Source organism: Elgaria multicarinata, chromosome 22, assembly GCF_023053635.1.
Source record: "Elgaria multicarinata webbii isolate HBS135686 ecotype San Diego chromosome 22, rElgMul1.1.pri, whole genome shotgun sequence".
NCBI lineage: Eukaryota > Metazoa > Chordata > Lepidosauria > Squamata > Anguidae > Elgaria > Elgaria multicarinata.
Window position 1 is genome coordinate 9826807 of NC_086192.1, and position 23364 is coordinate 9850170.

At 44.6% G+C, this 23364-nt stretch overlaps 1 protein-coding gene across 1 annotated transcript in view; it reads right to left on the reverse strand.

Moving 5' to 3' along the window:
- BRIP1 (BRCA1 interacting helicase 1) overlaps positions 1–23364 on the reverse strand; it is a 164754-nt gene that overhangs the window by 64180 nt on the left and 77210 nt on the right. The window contains exons 17-18 of the mRNA XM_063146787.1: positions 6758–6870; positions 3111–3193 (exon numbers count right to left, since the gene is read on the reverse strand). Coding sequence (XP_063002857.1) covers positions 3111–3193; positions 6758–6870 — 196 coding nt within the window. The remainder of the gene's footprint in view (positions 1–3110; positions 3194–6757; positions 6871–23364) is intronic.

The following is a 23364-nucleotide window of genomic DNA, read 5'->3' on the forward strand; positions in this document are numbered from 1 at the left end:
ACATTCACAAACCCACACTCGTAATTCACTGTATTTATTAAGAGCATAGCTCTTGTCTTTTCTGAAACTATTTTAGAGAAGGCTGGTAGTTTTATGTTTTGAAGCAAAAGCATTTCTCCATTCTACCTTCTGATATATATATATATTTAAATGATTATTTTTAAAACAGCTGCAGCACATGTACTGATAAGAAAGGGGTGGGAAACCATTGCTCCCCCCAGATGTGCTTGCACAACAACTCCCATAATCCCTCACAACTGGCCATGTTGACGAGGGCTAAATAATAGTTGGGAGTCCAACAATACAGCCTCCACACCCCTGGGATAAAGACTGCACCAGGGTTACCTTTTGAAGTCACTGTAACCTTTTTCAGGGTTTCCTTCAGATATAATTCGTTTGTAAACGTTGATTGACTTCTCTGACTTCATTTCAGCAAGAAAGGTGTTACTAAGAACAGATGCAGCAGGCACCGACTTGCTCACCATTCAGTGCTTCTAAAATTACTGCGAGGTCTTTAACGTGAGGCTATGACATTTTCCCGTCTTAGTACCCTCCCTGGGACAAGGCAAATGCTGATCAAATGGTGGAATCTGAGCACCACCTACTGACAAGAGAAGGACAGGCTTTTTGGGTTTGGCTGAAATCGCTTCAAAACATGGGAGAATGGGCGCTCCATTCCTTTCGCAGCCCAATTTTTTAAAAAGCATTTCCCTCTTAACGTGTGGGTAGACTAACTTATCATTACCAAACACATACAAAGAAGGACCCAGTCCGATTAGCAGCCTCAATATCAGAGCTGGGCCAGAGCTGCTCACAACTTTTAAAAGGATGTTTTCAGCAGGATTAGACAACCTTTCCCCGTTTTTTGACCATTTTTCAATACTCAAGAAAACGTTTGCCAAATCATTTTCATTGACCTCACACAACCAAATCCAATTGGCTACCTAAAGTTGAGACATCATCCCGTTCACTGTGCAATCCTTGATTGGGTGGGGTTCATCCACGAAGGAGACGCGGCAGTCAAGGGGAAAATGGTGCCCAAGCAACAGCTCCATGGGAGGAAACAATGGCACCAAATGGTGTGTTTCTTTCTCTTTAAATAGCTGAATATTCACACAGCCTAAGAGGTTTTTCAGAAGAAATTTATACCCCACCATTTCTAGCTTCTATCCAAAATTTAAAACGGCAGGATATTTAGCAGAGCTATAAAACTAAGTAGATTATGAGCTGACCTCACTGGGCAAAAACAAGAGGATGCAAAAGTAAGGAGCACAACTTATTCTGATGCTCGTCTGAAATCTTTTTAGCAGTTAATAAAACTGAGCGCTAATGAATATTACAACGGCAGTGCCCGTGTTTGGCCTTCTCAAAAACTCTCCGCAAATTACTAATTCATTCTCAGCAATGGTTTTATCTGGGATGGTTGCTCGCTTGCCAGTGTTATTTGTCATAAGGATTTCATGAGATCTATGTTTTATTTACCTGTCGCTGCATTTTTAACTGCCACATTTGTATCTGCAGCAGCAAAACTGTTCTCCTGTCCCAAGTCACTTGGGTGTCCAACTCCGTCCCCCCCATCCCCAAATGGACATTTGGCATTTTGAAAAAGTGTGCCCTGGGCTGCTGTGTATGTGTGATCACAAAAATGTTAAGACTGCCCCCTTATTTGCGTTTGTGTGTGTGTGCATGAATGTGCACCCTGGGTGTGTGCTACCCACTCCGGTTTCTTTCTCTCAACACTGGATTTTCTTTCTCTCTCTCTCTGGCTCCTCTTTCTTCCTATCCCCAAACAACTGAAGGGAGCCATTTCTCCATTCATTCACTAGGGGTGAGAAACAGCCCCCCTGCCAACCCTCAGCTGAATGGGGGGCGGGGGGGCAAAGCTCTCCCTTTACCAAGGACACTGTTGCCCCAAAGGTCTTTGGTGTGGGGTGAACTTCACTCCCCTCCTCCAGCCGTTCTTTGGCAGAGGTTTCTTTTCACTCCTACAAGCCTATGAGGGATTGCCTCACAGGCTCATATAGGGAGTAAAATAGCTTGGCAGGTGCCTCAGCCTAGCCACACTGGGAAACCATGACAACTTTAATTAGAAATCCACACAGTAACATGCTGGCCATTCCGAAATGAACAGAATGTCGCCATGAAGAACCTCGGCGGCAGGGCCTTCTCTGTAGCAGCACCCACCCTCTGGAAAACCCTCCCTCGGGCGGTTCAGGAGGTGGAAAATGTAACATCTTTTAAACGCCTCCTGAAAATGTACCTTTTCACCCTGGCTTTCCCTGGACCGTAATTTATCTGATTTTGTATTGCTTCCCTAAGCTTTTGTATTGCATCCCTAAGCAGTTTGCTCCATCCCACAGTTCCAGCCCCATTGTTTTTTTCCCAAATGACTCTCAACATGCCATAGTTACTCAACATGCTCAGCACTCATTTTGGGTTGCCCCTGAACATGTTTCGGCTCTCTTTCTGTCGGCACTCACCCCTTGAATTCGATCGTAGCGGGCGTGATAGGTTTGCCATTTTTATGTACTGTATTTGTGGATGTAACATCGTCTGTTGCCTTAGGCAGAGACTATGATTCATCAACAGTCTGCATAAATAATTATAAAAATAATAGTTTATATGCTGCTCAGCTACGAATACTCCTAGATCAGGCATTGCCAGAAGGTAGCATTTGGCTCAACATATTTTACAGTAAAAATGCCCCACTTGTCCTAGGAGAGTGGTCTTCAACTTATCAGAAGCTGGTACCCACTTAGAATCTCAACCTGGCGACATAAGACCTGCTTCCAAAAGCCCATGCACTGGAAAGGAGAGGTGGAGAGAGCCCAGCGGTAAACAGAAAGAGCCTGCCCACCTCAGCAAAACAGGGCACCAGCAATGAATGCTCAAGTTTCAAGTCAAAAGGGGTTGGACTCGATGGCCTTATAGGCCCCTTCTAACTCTACAATTCTATGATCTCAGAAAACAACTTGGCAGTGGAAGCACTCTGACCAATATCCTCAGTCAACCAGTATAGTGGCAATGTGAGCCAAATCAAAAGCCCTGTCAGGCCAGGGTTGGGGCACAAGCCATCCATCGTCAACTGGATTCTCTGGAGTATATCTTACCAGCTATGTATTTATTTGGATTCCTTCTGAAACGGTCATCAACTAAAATAAGTGCTCCCCAATCGCTCCTGTGGCGAATGCACCTAAAACAGAAGGACAAGGAAAAAAACATAGCACTCTTATTCAGTTCTTTGGACAGGGAGGAAGGGACAGGAGTTGCATAGTATTGGACCAGTGTATTGTTTCAGATATCTTAAAACCGTACACAGCCTCAGCTCAACATCGCAGTGTGAAATGTCTAAAGCCCATTAGCATTTGAACCCACCAAAACTGGAACTCATACCCAAGTTAGAAAGAGTTGTAGTGGGCATGAATATACAGTGATGTATTAAAAGAGAGGCACATTTTGTTTCGCCTCTAACAACCTCAAAGCTGATGACTTGATGGGCTTGCATTTCTACCACTGTGCTGCTGCACAGTGGGCATTCAGGCAAAAGATATCAGAAATGCAATCCTGTTATTCAGCGCCCAGAGTTTTCAAAGTACAAAAGCTGCCACCAGTCACAAGCCAACGGGGATTTCTGTAGGCACAACACACTGGCTGCTCTCCTGCAACCCCTTAGTTCTCTGGGGCTTGCGCAGAAGTCGCTTCTGACGGATCGTAACCTTCTTCACCGATACCGGAGCCTCTAACCAGTTCCCCTCCAGAAAATACTGCAGGTGGCTTTTCAGTGAAGTCTCCATCCCTAGGGGAGCAGGGGAGAATAGCTAGCAAAATGAAAGCCAAGCACAGGGTTCCTTCCACCTTTTAGTTTTTCCACAGCTCTAGTAAGTGTGCAGTTAAAATAAATGTCTTAGGCCCGCTGGAGACCTATTCCACACCTTTCAAGCGAAGCAGCACTGCAAGATTTCATGGCAGAGTTGTCACCTGGTCATGCACAACATCTGGCATATCCCACCACCCCCGGTGATCACGTTTCACGGACTTAGTTACTTCATATACTACCACAGCAATTCAAAAATGCCACATCTGGGACTAAACCCAGCTCACTTTAATCTCCATAGGAGACTTTTATTTCTCAGCTTAGATGTCTGAATACAAAATAAAACCTGTGAAATATTCGCCCCTCCCTACGGGCAGTTGGTTTGTACCCGCAAACCTGGATTGGGGTTGAGTTTGGCAGCCAGGCTACACCTTCAAGAGGGTTTGAAGGATCAATTACATACAGAAAGTGATATTTCTGGAATTACCTTACCTCTTAGGCACAGGTGAATCTAGGCCACAGGAAAAAGACCAGATTTACTAAACTGGTAGTGCCCTGCAACCCCGGCCCATAGAATCATAGAATAGCAGAGTTGGAAGGGGCCTACAAGGCCATCGAGTCCAACCCCCTGCTCAATGCAGGAATCCACCCTAAAGCATCCCTGACAGATGCTTGTCCAGCTGCCTCTTGAAGGCCTCTAGTGTGGGAGAGCCCACAACCTCCCTAGGTAACTGTTCCCATTGTCGTACTGCTCTAACAGTCAGGAAATTTTTCCTGATGTCCAGCTGGAATCTGGCTTCCTGTCACTTGAGCCTGTTATTCCGTGTCCTGCACTCTGGGAGGATCGAGAAGAGATCTTGGCCCTCCTCTGTGTGACAACCTTTTAAGTGATCCATCTCCATATGGATTTCCACAGCAAGGTGGACCTTACAGTGAATCATTATTCATGAAACTTGTACTATGGAAGAAATTTAGCTTGAGCAGTTTTTCTCTTCTGCTGCTTTTTAACAGGTTGGACGGTTTGACCATTTAGCCCACTATTGTATTTTCTGCTCTGACTGGCAGCAGCTCTCGGACAGAGAGAAGGGTCTTTCCCCCTCACCTGTGACCTGCAATACTACAAACGAGAAGGATCTTGGAATTGTTGTAGATCACAAGCTGAATATGAGCCAACAGCGCGATATGGCTGCAAGAAAGGCAAATGCTATTTTGGGCTGCATTAATAGAAGTATAGCTTCCAAATCGCGCGAGGTACTGGTTCCTCTCTATTCAGCCCTGGTTAGGCCTCATCTAAAGTATTGCGTCCAGTTCTGGGCTCCACACTTCAAGAAGGATGCAGACAAGCTGGAGCGTGTTCAGAGGAGGGCAACCAGGATGATCAAGGGTCTGGAAACAAAGCCCTTTGAAGAGAGACTGAAAGAACTGGGCATGTTTAGCCTGGAGAAGAGAAGATTGAGGGGAGACATGATAGCACTCTTCAAATACTTAAAAGGTTGTCACACAGAGGAAGGCCAGGATCTCTTCTCGATCCTCCCAGAGTGCAGGACATGGAATAACGGGCTCGAATTACAGGAAGTCAGATTCCAGCTAGACATCAGGAAAAACTTCCTGACTGTTAGAGCAGTACGACAATGGAACTAGTTACCTAGGGAGGTTGTGGGCTCTCCCACACTAGAGGCATTGAAGAGGCAGCTGGACAAGCATCTGTCAGGGATGCTTTAGGGTGGATTTCTGCATCAAGCAGTGGGTTGGACTCAATGGCCTTGTAGGCCCCTTCCAACTCTACTATTCTATGATTCTATGACCCTTGTAAAAGAAGACGTCAAAAACTTTACCCTGGGGCCTTCTGTGTGCAAACGAATTCTCTGCCACTGAGAATCGTTCTCCGAATGGCACATGCCCGTCACTTGTGAGCCTAGTCCTTAAGGTTGTAAGTGCAAGGGCGAGACCTGTGACTTTATTTCGATGGATATACAGCAGTGTGTCGTGTTGGCAGCCTAGAAATAACATCATTATTGAAGTAGACCCATCTTGTGGAAAAACAGCAGTGATGGTTGAAAAGAAGCACCTTCTTCATAAAGCTGGTAGATGTACCAAACAGCAAGGCTTGTCTTGGTTTTTTCACTAAAACCTTTCGTTGAGTTGTGCATTTTGCTTTCAAAAACACTCAGAGGCTTTTTTTTTAATGGATCAGCTAAATATTTATATTCTCTTATCCTCTCCCAGATTATTTTAAAATTTAACAAATAAACCAGAACACACCAGGGTCTACGAGCCTAACTAATAAGACAGGAAAACCACATAGAAAACAAACTTTATAGTCCAAGAGGCACGGCATGAAAGTAAGGAAAGGTAAAGACTACAGTCAGAAATCTTCAATGCCGCTCTGCAAAATGCCTTGTTACTCGATTCTGAAAAACATCACTTCAGTTTTAGCTGAACTGGTGTACAAGATGTTGAGTCCGCAGAGAATGCAGGTCACAAATGTTTACAAGGTTGCAGATTATAGTTCAGAGTCGTTTACGGCAAAGCAAGGGAGCCCCTGTATTTGCACGGTGAAAAACTGACTTTTTCACATCTTGGTGCACCACACACTGCCTGACGTAACCCCGAAAGACTCACTGGAAAAAAGTAACAACTTCAAGGGCAATTCCTTCAACACAACATTTGACTATGGGATTATGTTGCTACCCCCAAGGGGCAAAAACCTACATAACATGATGATGATGATGATAAAACAGGGATACCATCCTGACACAGCCTAAAGCTGTTGAGAAGGGGCTGTGCGCCCTGTACAGCATCTAACATATTTTAGGTTTCAAAGTGTGAATAACAACATTCAAGCCGATACCAGTTTGAGTGCCTGTTTTATAAGAATGATTAATACCGATTCAAAAGGAGTTTATAAATCTATGTATCAAGGAATAATCTAATTCTACTCACCTGCCCAGGGCTTGGTTAAGAGCCCTGTAGGCCTGGATTTCATACCAGTGGCTACCCGGCAAAAGGCCTCTTGCTTTTGAGTGCTGGTCATTGTATTTCCGCTTCAGCTCAACCTGAAGAAATGACAACACACTAAAACTCTGGTACAAAAGTTGAACCACGATAACAGTAATTGTTTTATCAAGTAAGCATCAAAAGAGAAAATGGTTCTTCAGCTACCAAACTACTTTTTTGCTGTGGTTAAAATAATCAATCAGTTTAACCCAGGTAAACGGGGCAGACATCTAGCCTTCCGTAACTCTACGTATGATTTTTACATGTATCTGAAAGCTGCTTCGGAGCTGATCCACACACGTCTTTGTTCACACACACAAGCCAAGTTATCATTCTGGAGATTGGAAAGGTTGTGTGTGTGCGCACGCCTGTAAAGAACAATTTAAATTCTACATTCCATGAGAAATAATTATAACATTATCCAAAAATGTCCCTTATTTGTTCTCCATCTGTTCACATTCTATAAGTGGCAAAAGCGGCTCATGGATTTTTATTTTTTTTTGAACTGCTCACATTTTACGTTATTCAGATGGATGCTTCCCCCACCCTCACCCTCCTCCTCCTCCTCCTCTCTGAGAGCAGAAGTTCACTGAACAATGCCTTCACACTTGGTACACAGTGGTCACAGGCTTGCAAAAGATGCCTTTACGCCCTCCCGGCCAAAGATGGATAACTATTTTGGTCAGCGTCTTGTCTTCATAAAAGAGCTCGAAAGCAAGAAAGTCGGAAGGATTCCTATTTCACCGCCCGCCCGCCCCCCATGAGTTCCTATTTCATTCCTCACCGCAAGCAGATAAATGCCCCACCTGATAAATCCACTTTTGGGCCAAGTTTGCCAAGCCTATCTGAACCTTTAAACACTGACAGAACCCACCTGTGAGTCTTTCTCTTATTACCCACACAACCACGCTGGGATCAGTCACAGAGCATGTAACGGGCAGGTCGAAGCTACTGTTGACCATACAGATTAGTTGTCAATATTGGTTATAAAACTGATATGGGACACTAGGCTTGACTAGGTCCTTGACATCCCCAGAATTATAATACAGCCTTGCCAAAAAGGATAAAAAGGCCCAAACTTTTAATGTCCTACTATTTTTAATTGTTGTAAACCGCCCAGAGAGCTTCGGCTGTGGGGCGGTATATAAATGTAATAAATAAATAAATAAATAAATAAAGTAGTATCCCTAAATGTCTTTCTTTCTTCCCTTCCTTGTTTCCTTACCAGAATGCCCACACGCTACTATCTTAAGTCACTGGGGGTTGGGGAGGGAAGGAACCATCTTCTAACATACAAGACCTTCTTGTTTGATTACCTGGAGGTGACTCATACTCGCCACAGGCCACCAAGGAAGCGACTCTTTGCAAGCTCGTTATAATGTTTCCAAGTCAAAACCAGAGGAATAATAAATAAATAAAAACACCTCTGTGCATTACAGACCAGGCTGGGAACTCCTCATTTACTCCTTAACTTAGCACTGTTAGTCAGGAACCTGTACCAGTGATGGGCCTAGATTACGCCTACACATCCACTCCCCAGTGTGCCTATGCTTTATCTCTGGACCCACTTTTATTGGCCTACTGGGGCAATGGAAAGAAAACATAGTGACATGTTCTAGCAGTCAGACACCGCTGGGTGGTTTGTGATAGCACCTGATAGGGTTGGACTACAACTCTCATTAACCCCAGCCAGCATGGACCATGATCAGGGATGGTGGGAATTGTAGTCCAACAACATCTGGAGAGCACCGAGTTGGGGGAAGGCTGACTTAGCATCTACTGGTTGCTGTTTTTTTCTAAAAGGATGCCAGACAAGGTGGGCCTTGTTCTTGCTCTGGACATTCAGGGATGTCTGGAGCATGATTCAGAGCCTAAGCTACAGTTAGTGCAAACCATGGTTTGAATAGACCCAATTCCATCCAATGACACTGTTCAGAAGACACACTAAGCCACGGTGGTTCAGCATTTTAAGCTAAACATGGCTTAGCGTGTCGTGTGAACTATGACTTAGTGTGTCATGTGAACCATTGCTAACCATGGTGGCTGCATAACCATGGTTTAAACATGCTCACTAACCATTTGCTGCAGAAGGGTTAGCAGCCTAACCATGGTTTAGCGTGTCATCTGAACAGGCCCGATATGTAGATTTCCAAGAGGTGCGGGAAGCAGGACTGGTACATCCTGCGAGTGGAATGCCTTGTGCATAGGATAAGCTACAGTTAGAGTTCATCCTTACGTATCTGCTCAGACTCAACTGAAATCTTTCAGTAAATGGGTTTTTAAATATCAGTGGCAAGATAAACCTTGCCGTTCCATTCCAAAGGAAGGGAGGAGGCTCAGGTCAAGATGGAGAAGAGCAAAAGATGGCTTAGAAAAAAACAGCTCAGGCCTGCTATTCCGTTCTCCAAACCTGTTGTTTTAAAAGGAAGAGGCATAAAGCTACACAAAGGGAGGTTAATTTCACTGCTCTTTTGTTCTGTATTAACCTTTTAAAACTGACAACTGAAAGGACACGCTTCAGGAGAGAAAACAGCAGACTTCTAACCACTTGTGACAGGTAACTTTCAACTTGAGTTTGGGTAGGGATTCTTTTCGCTTTTTTATGTTATTTTATGTGCTTTATGCCCTTTAAAAGCAGCCTGTCAAATTTACAAATTCAAACTTTACAGCTAGAAAATAAATTCAGTTTGATTTCACAGATGTAATATTTGTTTCCATCACTCAGAATTTATTGACCGAAGATTTTCCTTACCATGTTTGAAGTTTGCTAAACAAGTTGTATCTAGAGCAAGCTCTGAGTAGTTTGCAAACCGTTTCCAATTTGAAAACCATCATAAAAACCTGGAATTGTTCATTAATTTCTGAAATGAAGCATTTCAAAATAAGGTTCAACTATTTTTTGCTTCTTGATGCTATAATTTCTTCTCTCTTCCATCCACTACCTGGTTGTGATTTAAGATTATTAATTGCTTTATTTAATTTTTCTCTTTCGTCTTTATGTGATGTTTATATGCCTGGTTCCATGCAGTTTTTCATATATTAATTTTTTTAATTAAAATGACTTAAATAAAGTCTGGAATTTCTTTCCAGTTATCGATATTGCAGATGTTGCAAAAATATACCCAGATTGGTATGAACATGAATGCTGTACTGTGCTTGTGGTGGACATGAATACTGTACTGTGCCTTTGGCACTGAATGGCTGAGATGGTGACTCAGGGAATAAAGCAGTTGGCAGTCCAGCTTCTATGAAGGAAGAGGAAGTTGTCCGTTTGGCCGGGATTAAAATCTCACACAGGGACAGGCTGGGTCATAGGGAAGGGACATCGAAGCCAGAGGCAAGTTGGGTACATACCGTGGACTGAGAAAATGAACTTCAAGGAAGGATAGAGGAAGGATGAGGCTTGAGAAATAGGGCAAGGCAGGTATGGAACTGAGCTAATCCGAGCATGGAGTCTGGAGAAACTTAAGGTCAGTGGGGTCTGGTATGGTAAGGAGGCTGGTCAAGAAAGTGGGGCAACAGAGGCAGAGTCCCAAACAGCAGGAATCAAGAAAACAATGGGAACAGAAGACATGATGACAAAGAAGAGCCAAGATTTAAGTAGGGATACTAGGGAAGGAATATTGGGGAAGGAATATTGGGGAAGGAATATTGGACAATACTGGGGAAGGAAGTGGGCAGGCAAGAGTAGTATTATGGGCTGGGGACTGAGGGCCAGGGAGCCAAAAGGTTTAGACTCCAGAGACCATGACATGGCTGGTGCACCTTTAAGAATTGCACAGAAGAGAAAGTCTGCTTGTTTTGACCTCTCCTCTAACAGCACCATCAGGTCACAGGTCATTGTGAACTGATAACCTTAAGGGGATGATAAAGACCAGAAAACAGTGTGTGGGAAGCAGGGATGGAGGAGGCTGAATTCCACATATGGGTCACAGCTAGACCTAAGGTTTATCCTGGGATCATCCAGGGTTCACCCCTGCCTGAGCACTGAATCCCCTGTGTGTCAACTAGGTGAACAGGTTTGACCCCTGGACGATCCAGTGATAAACCTTAGGTCTAGCTATGGCCATGGAGTTGAAAACTAGCCAGTCAATTCTTGGCTGCAGGCAAAAAAGGAGTGTTTTAGTTTTACAGTTTTCATTGTGTTGTATATTGTTCTAATCATACTTGTACATCGCAGAGGAATGGATGGAGAGTGGATTAAAAATTTCATAAAATAAATAAGAAGTCTCAAAATAAATGTATTGAAATACTAATCCACAAACCACTTATCCCAGATGAGGCCACCAGTAACATTAATGAAACCATAGATTGGGGATTGCAAGCTAACACTAGGTATGTTTCATCTACAGCTCCCTTAAGACAAGGTGTGATATGGATTCAAGTTGATTTAGCCCAATTAGTCACTGTCAAGACCATAATCCTAAAACATTTACTTAAAAGTATCCCCCACTTGTTTCAACAGAACTAATGTGTGAGTAAAACCTGCTCAGGATGCCAGGTTATTTATTAATTAATTTATTTAAAACATTTCTTGGCCGCCTTTCAGGGCAAAGGCCATCACAAGGCGGCTTACAACAATAAAATGCAATCAATATGAAAAGCAATAGAATATTAAAATATGAAAAGCAATAAAAACATGTGCACAATAAAATTGCAACTAAAACCATAAAACCAGCAGGAACAATGATAGCAGCAATAACAGTATTCATTATGGGAAGGCCATGGTAAAATAAAATGTTTTTAAGGCCTTCATAAAAGCCTGCAAGGACGGTGCATGGCGGACGTCCGACAGGAGTTTGTTCCAGAGGTTTGGGGTCATTACAGAGAAAGTTAAATTCTAGAGTAGTCTTCCCTGACTTAGTGCCTTCCAGGTGTTTTGGACTACAACACCCTGGACTCCTGAGTATTGGCCATGCTGGATGGGGCTGATGGGAGATGAAGTTCAACAGATCTGCCAGGCACCAGGTTAGGGTAAAGCTATTCTAGAGCTTCCAATGAACTGGGCTGGCGGCAGAATGCTTTTGTACATGCTTTCAAAGCACAAAAACATTTCAAATATGAAATGTCAACTTAAGGCTCAGTTGTTATTCTCAAACACACACCCCTTACTTTTGCATTTTTTTCTTTGGGGAAGGGCTGTAGCCCAGTGGCAGAGCTGCTACTTTGCAAGCAGGAGATGCCAGGTTCGATTAGCAAAAGACTCCGAACACTTCTCGACTAATTAACATGCAGCGGAACCCACTGGGATGTTCTCCTTCCTAAACCTTCCTGAAATTGCAACGGGCCTTGTGCAAAAGACTTGCTCTTCCTCGTGGGATGGATCTGGACTCATTTTCACTTCATCGCTTTTAATGGCACACAGGATCAGTTCGAATATAAGGAGGGTCCATCTAGTCTAGCACTGTTTGTGCAGTGTTCAACCAACTTGACCGGGGACCCACAAGCAGGACAAGGGTGCAACAGCACCCTCCCGCCCATGTTCCGCAACAACTGGTGTATACAAGCTTACTGCCTTTGATACTGAAGGCAGCACATAGCCATCAGCCACTGATAGCCTTCTCCTTCAATAATTTATCCAACCCCCTTTTAAAGCCATCCAAATTGGCCTGCTTTATCACAAAACGAAGTCCTCGCTGAGCTAGGATACTAATCTGCATAACTCCGAAGGCGGCCTCTTGGCCGGCAGCTAATCTCCCTGCACATTTAGTTTGAGGACTGAGGGAGCTACAAAGGGGAGCTACTCAGGACTAAGGGAAAGGGAGCATAGCTCAGTGGGTAGAGCCCCGGCTTTGCATGCAAGAGGTCCCAGGTTCGATCCCTGGAATCTGCAGGGAGAGCTGGAAAAGAATCTTGCCTCAAACCCTGGAGAGCTGCTGCAGCTGCCAGTCAGTGTCGACAATACTGGGCTTGATGGACCAAGGGTCTGTATAAGGCAGTATAAGGCAGCTTCCTATGTTCCTAGGACATCCTCTAAAGTGGTGTGTTTAAGACCTGTGGCCAAAGCCATCAATCCCTCCATCTACATTTTTTTTTTTTTGGCCTCTGTACCGACAATTGAGGCAAGTAAAACGTCTCCGGGGGTGGGGACAGCTATGTCCCCAAGGCTTCTACTTGCCGACCGTAGGCTATACAAACCACAAGGATCTTGTAACAATAGTGTGATTGTGTGCGTGCATGTGTGAGAGAGAGAAAGAGAAGTGTATCCCTGTTTAATAACAGCGGTAGAAAACCCACGAAACTCTCGCATTTACTCATTAAGGGTTAAGGCACTCCTTGTAAATCACGTAACAGGTAAAAGGTCAGCGCACGTCACTTTAATGCAATCAGAGTCCATTTCACTGTATACGTTTGCATTATCAGGCATCACCGTGACGCCCAATTCAACATGACATGGTGCATATGTGGAAAAGCCAGTCTCTCCTGCTAGCAAATATCCTAAATGTGCAATAAACCACAGGCTAGAAGGGATTAGTTAAAATGTCAGAAGACAGCCCTTTTACTTCTACCTGTTCATCCTTAAAAATATACTCCTAGCTATCAGGCATGCTTTACAGACAAAGAGCTCCAGCGAGCGGCAGCAGAAGGCCTGTGGCAAGCCATGTCATCTTGTAGCTGTCAGAGAGATTAGGCTTTGATCTATCTGGGAGGTCACGGTCTCATTCATATTAGCCGGAGTCTAGCAGCATTATACCTGTTAACCGCGGTTTCCTTTAATGCTTAATTAGACAGACCTCCCCTGCAACCGAAAGTTAACTAAGAATGTTCCTCCCTCTCCGTTCTGCACCCACACACCCCTACACTGCCCGCTGTTCCACCCCTTAGCTAGGGGTATCTGGGGGCGTGGGGAAAACAGGCTGGAAACAAACTTTTGCTTTAACAAAGATGAGGAGGAACGGCCCCGTTTTGCGGGACTTTCTCCAACCAGAAGGTTAATTATACATTATGAAGATGCTCAGCAAAAGGGGGCGGTGGGGGGAAGAGGGAGATGGGCTCTCTGGGGAACGGATAGAGAGCCGGACTGTTTGAAAGGGAGTGCTTCTCCCTGTCGCCTCAGGACAAAATATGATACTAGTGGCCAGGCCAAGCAGGGCCCTACCAGCCACCATCAATATCTGCCCTGTCTCCTCATTTAAAACATAAAAATACTTTAAAACACTTAAAAATAAAATTGGCACTGGGTGGTTGGGTGTGGGAGTCGCCATTTTAATTTCCCACAATGCCCTGGAACAACTCTACATTGGGGAATTCTGGGGCCTCGTGTGGCGCAGGGTGGTAAGCGACAGTTACTGCAGCCGGAACTCTCCCCACGGCCTGAGTTCGATCCCAGCGGAAGCTGGTTCTCAGGCAGCCGGCTCAGGTCAACGCCTCAGCCTTCTGAGGTTGGTAAAATGAGTACCCAGCTAGCTGGGGGAAAGGTACCGTATTTCTTCGATTCTAAGACGCACTTTTCCCCCCAAATAAACAGCTCTAAAAATGGAGTGCGTCTTAGAATCGATGGCGTCTTAGAATCGAAGAAATACGGTGAGAGGAAAAGAGGAAGTTCCTGCAGCAGCCGCGAGCCATGCGAGCGAGGAGGAGCTGGGAGGGTACGCGCCTGGTTTTTTGTTAGTCCTGAAGGTGCTTCGGAAATCCTAAATTTATTCAGAAGTCCCATCAATTTCCACGGGACTTACTCGCTTGTCGTCGTCCCCTGGTGCACCGACAAGTAAAGAGCCGGATCCTATGGAGAATTTGGAGCGCCTTAAACGGAACCGATCGAACAGACGCGGGACTGGAGAGAGAAGCGTTTTAGCTCCTTAATCGCGTCTTCTCCTCTCTCTCCCCGCCCAAAAATATTGTTTACTCTTTGTTTCTACGCCCCCCCTTCTTCCCACGCAAACGGCGGTTTCTTTTCGCACAAAGGGAAAAAAGAAAAGGACACAACCATTAGAAGAAAGCGCGGAGGGGGGGAGGAGGTTGGCTGGGTGGTGAGGGAAGTAGTATTTCTTTGATTCTAAGATGCCCTTTTTGCCCAAATAAACATCTCTAAAAATGGGGTGCGTCTTAGAATCGATGGCGTCTTAGAATCGAAGAAATACGGTAACTATGACTGGGGAAGGCCATGGCAAACCACCCCGCTACAAAGTCTGCCAAGAAAACGTCAGCGAAAGCAGGCATCCCTCTAGGAGTCAGTAATGACTCGAGTGCTTGCACGAGAGGTTCCTTTCCTTTTCCCACTCCTGCTGCCAGGTAATCCCTATTGGGGGGGGGGTGTTTCTTGCTAGCATAGGAGGGAGTCCTCAAGCCCGGAGCCAGTCTTCTCCTAACTCTCCTGCTCCTTCAGCCTTTAGGGGAGGAGTGAGGGCTGAGGACGTAGGGAACTGATGTCCAAAAATGGATCTACGTTGGAAGGAGTGCCAAGGCCGTAGATTTTGACAGGCTCCTCAGTTCTTTGCCATTGCTCTCCTCCGCCAATTTCCAACCATGCTCTTTCACTCTCTTTTGTCTTGGGAAACATCCTACTGAAGAGCGCCTCGTAGAACCCACTTGGGGAAACTTGAAATTCTCTGGGAAGAGTCCGGAGCCGAGTCTGAGAGAGCCAGGGCCAGAAGCCCAGCAGTTCAACTCAATGGGTGGCCTCCGAGAAGCCGCTATTTCACACAGCGCTTACGTTAAACTATGGAATTCATTACCACATAAGAACATAAATAGAGCCCCGCTGGACCAGACCAAGGGTCCATGTAGTCCAGCACTCTGTTCACATAGTAGCCAACCAGCTGTCAACCAGGGACCTACAAGCAGGACACCCTCCCACCCATGTGCCCCAGCAACTGGTGTATATAGGTTTACTGCCTTTGATACTGGAGGCAGCACATAGCCATTAGCCATTGATCGCCTTCTCCTCAAATTCATGTATGTCTATTTTAAAAAACCCAAACAAGAAAAAGATAAAAACATTCGTGGAGCCGACCAAGAATATGTCTGATAGATAGGATTGGCCCTACCATTAGGCAGAGTAAGGCAGTAGCCTCAGGAGGCAGATGTTTCTGTGAAAAGTATCTTGGACTAGCTGTGGATGTATAGATAGGAAGAATGCACAAAGATACACATGGACACTCCAACAAACGTACACCTGTTTGAATGTAAGAGTGAAGCAGTTTGTATAGGGACATAGTTTGTTGGGGACATAGTTGTGTCGTCGTCTGCCGGTACAGAGGCCAAAAAAAAAAAATGTAGAGGGAAGGATTGATGGCTTTGGCCACAGGACTTAAACACACCATTTTAGAGGATGTCCTAGGAACATAGGAAGCTGCCTTATACGGAGTCAGACCCTTGGCCCATCAAGCCCAGTATTGTTGACACTGACTGGCAGCTGCAGCAGCTCTCCAGGGTTTGAGGCAGGATTCTTTTCCAGCTCTCCCTGCAGATGCCAGGGATCGAATCTGGGACCTTCTGCAGGCAAAGCAGGGGCTCTACCCACTGAGCAATGCTCCCTTTCCCTTATCCCTGAGTAGCTCCCCTTCGTAGCTCCCTCAGTCCTCAAACTAAACGTGCCTCCGATTTTAATCGAGAAACACGCCCCCCCCCCATGCCACAGGTACCAAAAGTTGGGGAAATGTCGGTTTAGTTCAGCAAGCAATTTCGATTAAAAAAAAACCCTGCTGCGGTTCCCAGAGCACATGACACTGGAAGCTCTAAGAAGATTACAATACCCTCACATAAACAAAATGTACGATCAGCATGGCACCGTTTTATTCCCCAGCGATAAAGCCTTTTAGGAGCCGGAGTTCAGCCTATTAAATAAATATAAGGGCTAAACCTGTTAAAACGTACGGATCCAAACCATTAAGAAAACTTTCCCTCAGTAAAAATAAACACATTGTCTGCCAGACACTCATGCCGGAAGGTTTTATCTTCAGCCAAAGCCGAAACCTTTCGACCCAAAACAGTTTAAAGAAAAACCACACTGGAGCAGGAAGAATGTGGACAAAATACATTTTCCGTTCAGTATCAGCATACTCTAAACACAATTATCAGGGCAAACTATCGCAGCATAAATTTTACTGACAAGTTACTGCTTTAGGCTTTATACACTGTGTATTCTAAATACAGGGGGGAAAGTCTGTATTTATTCTTTTTTTAAAATCTGGCACATTTTCACAATTTTCGAGCAAGGCAACTTTATTTAATCTAATGCAGTGTAATATCTAGCCAAAAATGAAAGAAGGGGGGGTGCGAGGGGTAACTATCTATAAAGTAGGTTTTTACTCAAGCATTTGAAACTAAATAAACTGGTATTTTAGGACAGCCACAAGAGAAGTAAAACTGAGAAGGAAGAAGCAATGGCATGAGAACAGGGACATTAAAAAAAATCATGTTAGAAACACCATGTGTGTGTGTGTGTGTGTTTTAAAAATGGTCCTAACACTAACAGCTGTATAACTAAGCGATGACCAATTAAATACAATACAGCTGCAGTTTTCAATCTGTTGCGGGAAAATCTGGAATTCTTTGGAGGCTTGATGGCTTGTCAATGGTTCCTTGGTTTATTATAATCGATTACGACTGCTACTATTTACATACTTTCTCTAAAGAGTTCATGGTCTCTACCTTTTACCTTCACAACAACCATGTGAGGTAGGTTAAGCTGAGAGACAGTGAACATTTCCAAGTCACCCAGTAACCTTGGGGGCTGAGCAAGGATTTGATCTTATTTATTTATTTATTTATTTAATTACATTTATATACCGCCCCACAGCCGAAGCTCTCTGGGCGGTTTACAACTTATGTCTCATCAGCATAAGGTCTAACAGATTACTCTTCACAATGAAAAGATAAGTAATGGTTAGAGGTGGTCTGAACCGCAGCCGGTAACTTTGCAACCTCAAACAGCAGCAAAAGAAGCAAAGTTGTTGCTGTTTTTAAGTGGCAACTACGAATGCGTGCCCTCCTGTCTCTACCGTAGATTTTGTCCTGCCTGCCTTGGAAAGGAAAGGAACCTCTCGTGCAAGCACTGAGTCATTACTGACTCTTGGAGGGACGCCAGCTTTCGCTGACGTTTTCTTGGCAGGCCTTATAGCGGGGTGGTTTGCCGTTGCCTTCCCCGGCCGTGATTACCTTTCCCCCAGCTAACTGGGTACTCATTTTACCGACCTCGGGAGGATGGAAGACTGAGTCGACCCGAGCCGGCTGCCTGAAACCAGCTTCTGCTGGGATCGAACTCAGGCCATGGGGAGAGTTTCAGCTGCAGAAACCTGGTTCCCAATTAACCAGGGTTTGCTCAACAGTTTCAAACTTTGCCTAAGCAAGGATATAGATAAAACACTGTGCATATATAGATAAAACCCTTAGAACCTCCATTAAGCTTACATTTTGCCCCAGAATAAAAACTAGGCAATACTTCAGCTCAACCTTAATAATGGTGGAAACGCTTAGGAACATTAGGGTGACCGTATGGAAAGGAGGACCGGGCTCCTGCATCTTTAACAGTTGTATCGAAAGGGGAATTTCAGCAGGTGTCATTTGTATGCATTATTATTATTATTTATTTATTTATTTATTTATTTATTTATTTATATAGCACCATCAATGTACATGGTGCTGTACAGAGTAAAACAGTAAATAGCAAGGCCCTGCCGCATAGGCTTATGCATGTAGCACCTTGTGAAATTCCCTCATCAAGGGAGTTTTGCCTAGCGGAAAGTTCCAAGTGTTTGGACTCTCTTCAGGTGCAAGAGATGTTTATTGGCTGAATAAAGTTTTGTAGATTACATGGCAGCCGTCTTCATTGTCTCCCACTGAATGGGAAGGCTTAGAAACACGACATGCCCAAGGGGCCTCTGTAATATTTCAGGAGTTGCACTGCAGATGCTCTGGTAGAAAGCCACCACCATAAAGTCTGTTGCCATTGAGGGAATGGAATGGATTAAAGAAGGGCTGGGGAACCCGTGGCCCTCCAGATGTTGCTGACGGCCCAGAAGTCCTTCCTTGAGGAAGCAGTCACTGCATTCCTGCTTATGTTAATTTCATTAAAAGCAACAACTAGCCCGCAGAACCCTAAGGAGGAATCATAGAATCTTAGAGTTGGAAGGGGCCTCTAAGGCCAAGTCCATCTCTCCGCTCAATAAAGGAATCCGCCTTAAAGCATCCCTGACAGACGGCTGTCCAGCCGCCCCTTAAAGGCCTCTCATGTGGGAGAGCCCACGACCTCCCTAGGTCATGCTTTGGCTTACAACTCCCGCCAGCCTTAGCCAGCCTAGTCAATAGTGAGGGATGATGGGGGGTGCAGGCCAAAACATCTGGGGGGGGGCACAAGTTCCCAACCCTGTGTTTGCATGCTGTGATTTCTCCTTGAAGGTATTTTTTCCCTTTCCTCCCCTGCAGGTATCATTGTAGTAGCTCAGGATGGCATGCAAAAAACCTGTGAGGTAGGCTAACCTGAACGTGACTGGCCTTAAGTCACCCAATGAGCTTCATGGTCTCAATCTAGGAACACAGGAAGCTGCCTTATACCAAGTCAGACCACTGGTCCACCTAGGCCGGTATTGTCGACTGGTAGCAACGGGTCTCCAGGGTTTTAAGGCAGGAAATTTTCCAGCCCTACATGGAGATGCCGGAGATCGAACCTGGGACCTTCTGTGGGCAAAGTAGGAGTTCTACTACTGAGTCCTTCCACCATGCAATCTGGCTCTCTCCAGTCTAACACTCAGCCCAGGGCTGAGAAACCTTGTTTTTCATCAATGGGCACATTCCCTTGGGAGTAAACTATCAGGAGCGACATCCTGGTGGTTGATGAGACCAGAGCTTTATCCTGGAGACCAGAGCTACATCCTGGAGACCAGAGCTACATCCTGGAGGTTGATGAGACCAGAGCTACATCCTGGAGGTTGATGAGACCACAGCTACAAACTGGTGGTTGAGGAGTCCAGAGCATCTCTCTCTCTCTCTCTTCCTTCTTTCTTTCTTTTCTCTTCCCCCCACTTTCCTTCCTGCCCAGTGGGCTGCCAGGGAAGGAACAGAGCAATGATTGCTTGCAAAGGGCTTTTAAAATTAGGCTGAGGCCTGCAGGAGGCCTAGCTCTGCTCTAGCCGGTACCGCACACTCCGTCTACTCCTTTGTGATGCACCACATAACTTAAGATTCAGCTCTTTCCCCTTTGCACCCTTAATCCCACTGACAGAGGAAAAACAAAGAAGGCTTATATAATGTTGCAACCAGGAAAACACTTTCTAGTGTTGTCAAACTCCGGCATGTGGGCCTCTCAGAGATCTTGAAGTTCTACGGCTCTGACAAATCATGTAGCACATTCACCCCGGGCCCCATCTACTCATCACAGTCATGCAGGCTTTGAGGGACTGCGAACAAGTGACTTGATTAAAATCTAATGCAACCAAAACTCTCCTCTGAAGAGAAAATCCAATCCATTTCCAGTGAAGCAGAAGTGAAGAAAAAATCAAACAGCTTCCCTTGAGGTACAACGCGGCTGCATACGCTCAGTGCCACTGCGTCTAAGGTGAAGTGGTAAGTGTCAGTCATCCTTACAAATCCCCACGGTGATAGCTTCACTTTTAAAGCCTTCAACATACTTTGACAGTAAAGTAAAAACTTAAAGGTCAGCGCTACTTGCTAAGGACAAGCTAAACACAAGAAAATCACTTTGGATTTTTTTTTTTCCTCTTGGATCAGAAAAGTAAACTACCGAAGGTAAAAAAGGGAAAGTTCGTCTCTGCCCTATTCTTTTATCCGTAGGCTTCGCAGAATCCCGTTTTTAGGGTAAAGCTTTCTTAAGTGGTGCCAAGGTACAGAGATTAAATGTCACACCAGTAGAGGGGATACGGCAAGACCCCGAGCCTTGAATCTGAACTTCAGCGTCGCAGCATTATCACCGTTTAGCAAAAGTATTTTACAAGGGCATGTAAAATCACAGGTAGCCCCCAGCACCCTTAAATGGCAATTTCCTTTAAATATTACTGCACTGTAACTAGAATTATGTGGGGGTACTGCTGCACAATCTGTATTTTGAGAAGCCAGCATTTCGCAGCATTGGTAAGGGATGATTATTGTATGACAGAAGCCTTCCCCATCCTGATGCCTTCCAGATATTTTGGACTATGTCCCCCGTAATCCCTCACCATTGGCCACGCTAGCCGAGGCTGATGGGAGTTGGCATCCAAAACATCTGGAGGGCACCACGTTGGGGAAGGCTGTGGTAGAGCATAACCAATGCTTGGGTCTCATTCTGCTAAGGTAATTTATTTATTTATTTTATTTTATTTATTTAATTACATTTATATACCGCCCCACAGCCGAAGCTCTCTGGGCGGTTTACAACATTTAAAAATAGTAAACATTAAAAGTATACAATTTAAAAACACACACACACACACACACATAAAAACAGTATAAAAACAACAGTATCCATAATGATTGGATAATAAAATTGCACGGGCAGCAATAATGATGTGGTCCCTCTGACCTATAGCAACCTATAGCCTCCAGACATTGTAGGACTGCAACACCCTTCAGTCCTAGCCACATAATCAATTGTAAGGGATGGTGGGGATTGCAGTCCCACAATGTCTGGAGGACCACATCACCCACCTCTCCTTTAAAGTATCAGCAGGAACGAGTTGCCTTATTGGTTCCCTGAGACACCTGCTCTGGTTGTGTTACACCTTCCAGCCATTATCCAGGATGTTGTGGAGTACATGTTGTGGAGTACCCGTTGCAGTGCTGTGGAGCAGCAAGTTTCGGAGCAGCAGTTTCATCCACCTGCACACTGCGCTGGTGGCATGGAGATAACACCTTCTGGAGAGGCCCTTCTGTCAAAACCACCACCATCAGAGGCACTTTGGGTGGTGACGTGAGACAGGGCCTTCTCAGTGGATGCTCCAAGGCTGTGGAAGCCCCCTGCCGAGGAAGGCTAGATAAACTCCCACTCTGCTATCAATGGCTACTAGCCTTGATGGTTATGTGCTACCTCCAGTATCTGAGGCAGTAAGCCTGTGTGCACCAGTTACTGGGGAACATGGGTGGGTGCTGTTGCACCGTGTCCTATTTTGTTGGTCCCTGGTGGACAGCTGGTTGGCCACTGTGGAAACAGAGTGCTGGACTACACAGACCCTTGGTCTGACCCAGCATGGCACGTCTTATGTTCTTATAATCCCAGAAATGTAAGTGTTGGGCTATGATAGTGTCTCAGACTCTGATTTTATGATGATTAGGGAAGACAGAATATGTTGTCTTGATGCCATGGATTATATTAGATTATTTCTTCATTATTGGCATAGGTATAATTAAACAAATGTAAATAATTAGATTGAATTTTTAAATATTTGAGGTGGTCAAAGAACATCTTTATTAGGATTTTGTTTTTGGAATGTTACAGCCGTTTTGCGGTATATAAGTGAATGCATTCTACGTGTTTGTATGTGATTTAGAATTGAGAAGTAATTGTATTTGATAATTATGACCGTTATGACCATCAATGATATAGTAAAGGGAGATTCATCGTCTCGGCTAGCTGTAATGGGGCAGAAACAGACCCACATACATATCTTTGATGTGCATTTGAAAGCTACTGTTTGTCTGCCTTTAAAAAAAAAGCCATCTGATCCAATTGATTCCTCATCAGGGCAGTGAAGAAGCTGGGGTCATGAACTGAAAATATTTCGCATCATTAACACAACCCTGAAGCTGTGAAATGTGTAACTTAATCGATGTACTCCATCACGGTTCACAAATTATGTTGTTGGGTTCTTGGTTATCTGGCTTAATATTTAATATTTAAGTCAATATTTGAACCACAGTAGATATTGTTTAAAAATAAAAAAGATACAGAGAGAGAGAATGGGGTGGGGAGTTATTAACATCATATTTTTGTCGATTAAAAGGAAATGAAGAATTCATATACGTAGAAAAAAAACTTGATTGGTTTATCTCCCTAGGCAGCGGTTCTTATGTGGTGTTTCTGCTGCAAGTGCCTCTCACTGAATTATGGTCTCTTAAGAGGCGTCTGGGAAAGGAGGAAGTGAAAAAATCCTCTTTGGGAACGCTAGCTTAAGGTTTGCAGTTCAGAGCTGCCCATTATCAACATTTCACAGCGAATTTCCTAATTTTCAGGTCCCTGAGGTATGGAGTTCACGAAGCCACGCTTGGCTCCAAAAACCACATTTTCCTATTTCAATACTGAAGTCCCAGTGGTGGGCAGGGTAAACCTGGTCACAGCCTAAGAAGTCATTTTTTGGCTCAGAAATGCTTTTTCCTGCTTCTCCAGAGCCAAACCCCTACCACTGAGAGCACCAGGGCTTTGTGCCGGACTCTTAACAGCCTTCTCTTTATTTGTGTTGTAACAGCCAACCTCTGAAGATTATAGAGACATTTTTCCGTAATACACATGCAAGCGCTGAGGCACCATTTAAGCCTTAATGGATGAATGATTAAGGACTAATAGAGAAACTTTCAAACTTTGTAATAGAGAGCTGCTCTATTTTTAGGGAGGGAAACTTGTTTGACTCTATGCAAACATGCCTCAGACACTAACACAAAAGGTGTCATCTTTATCATAATCC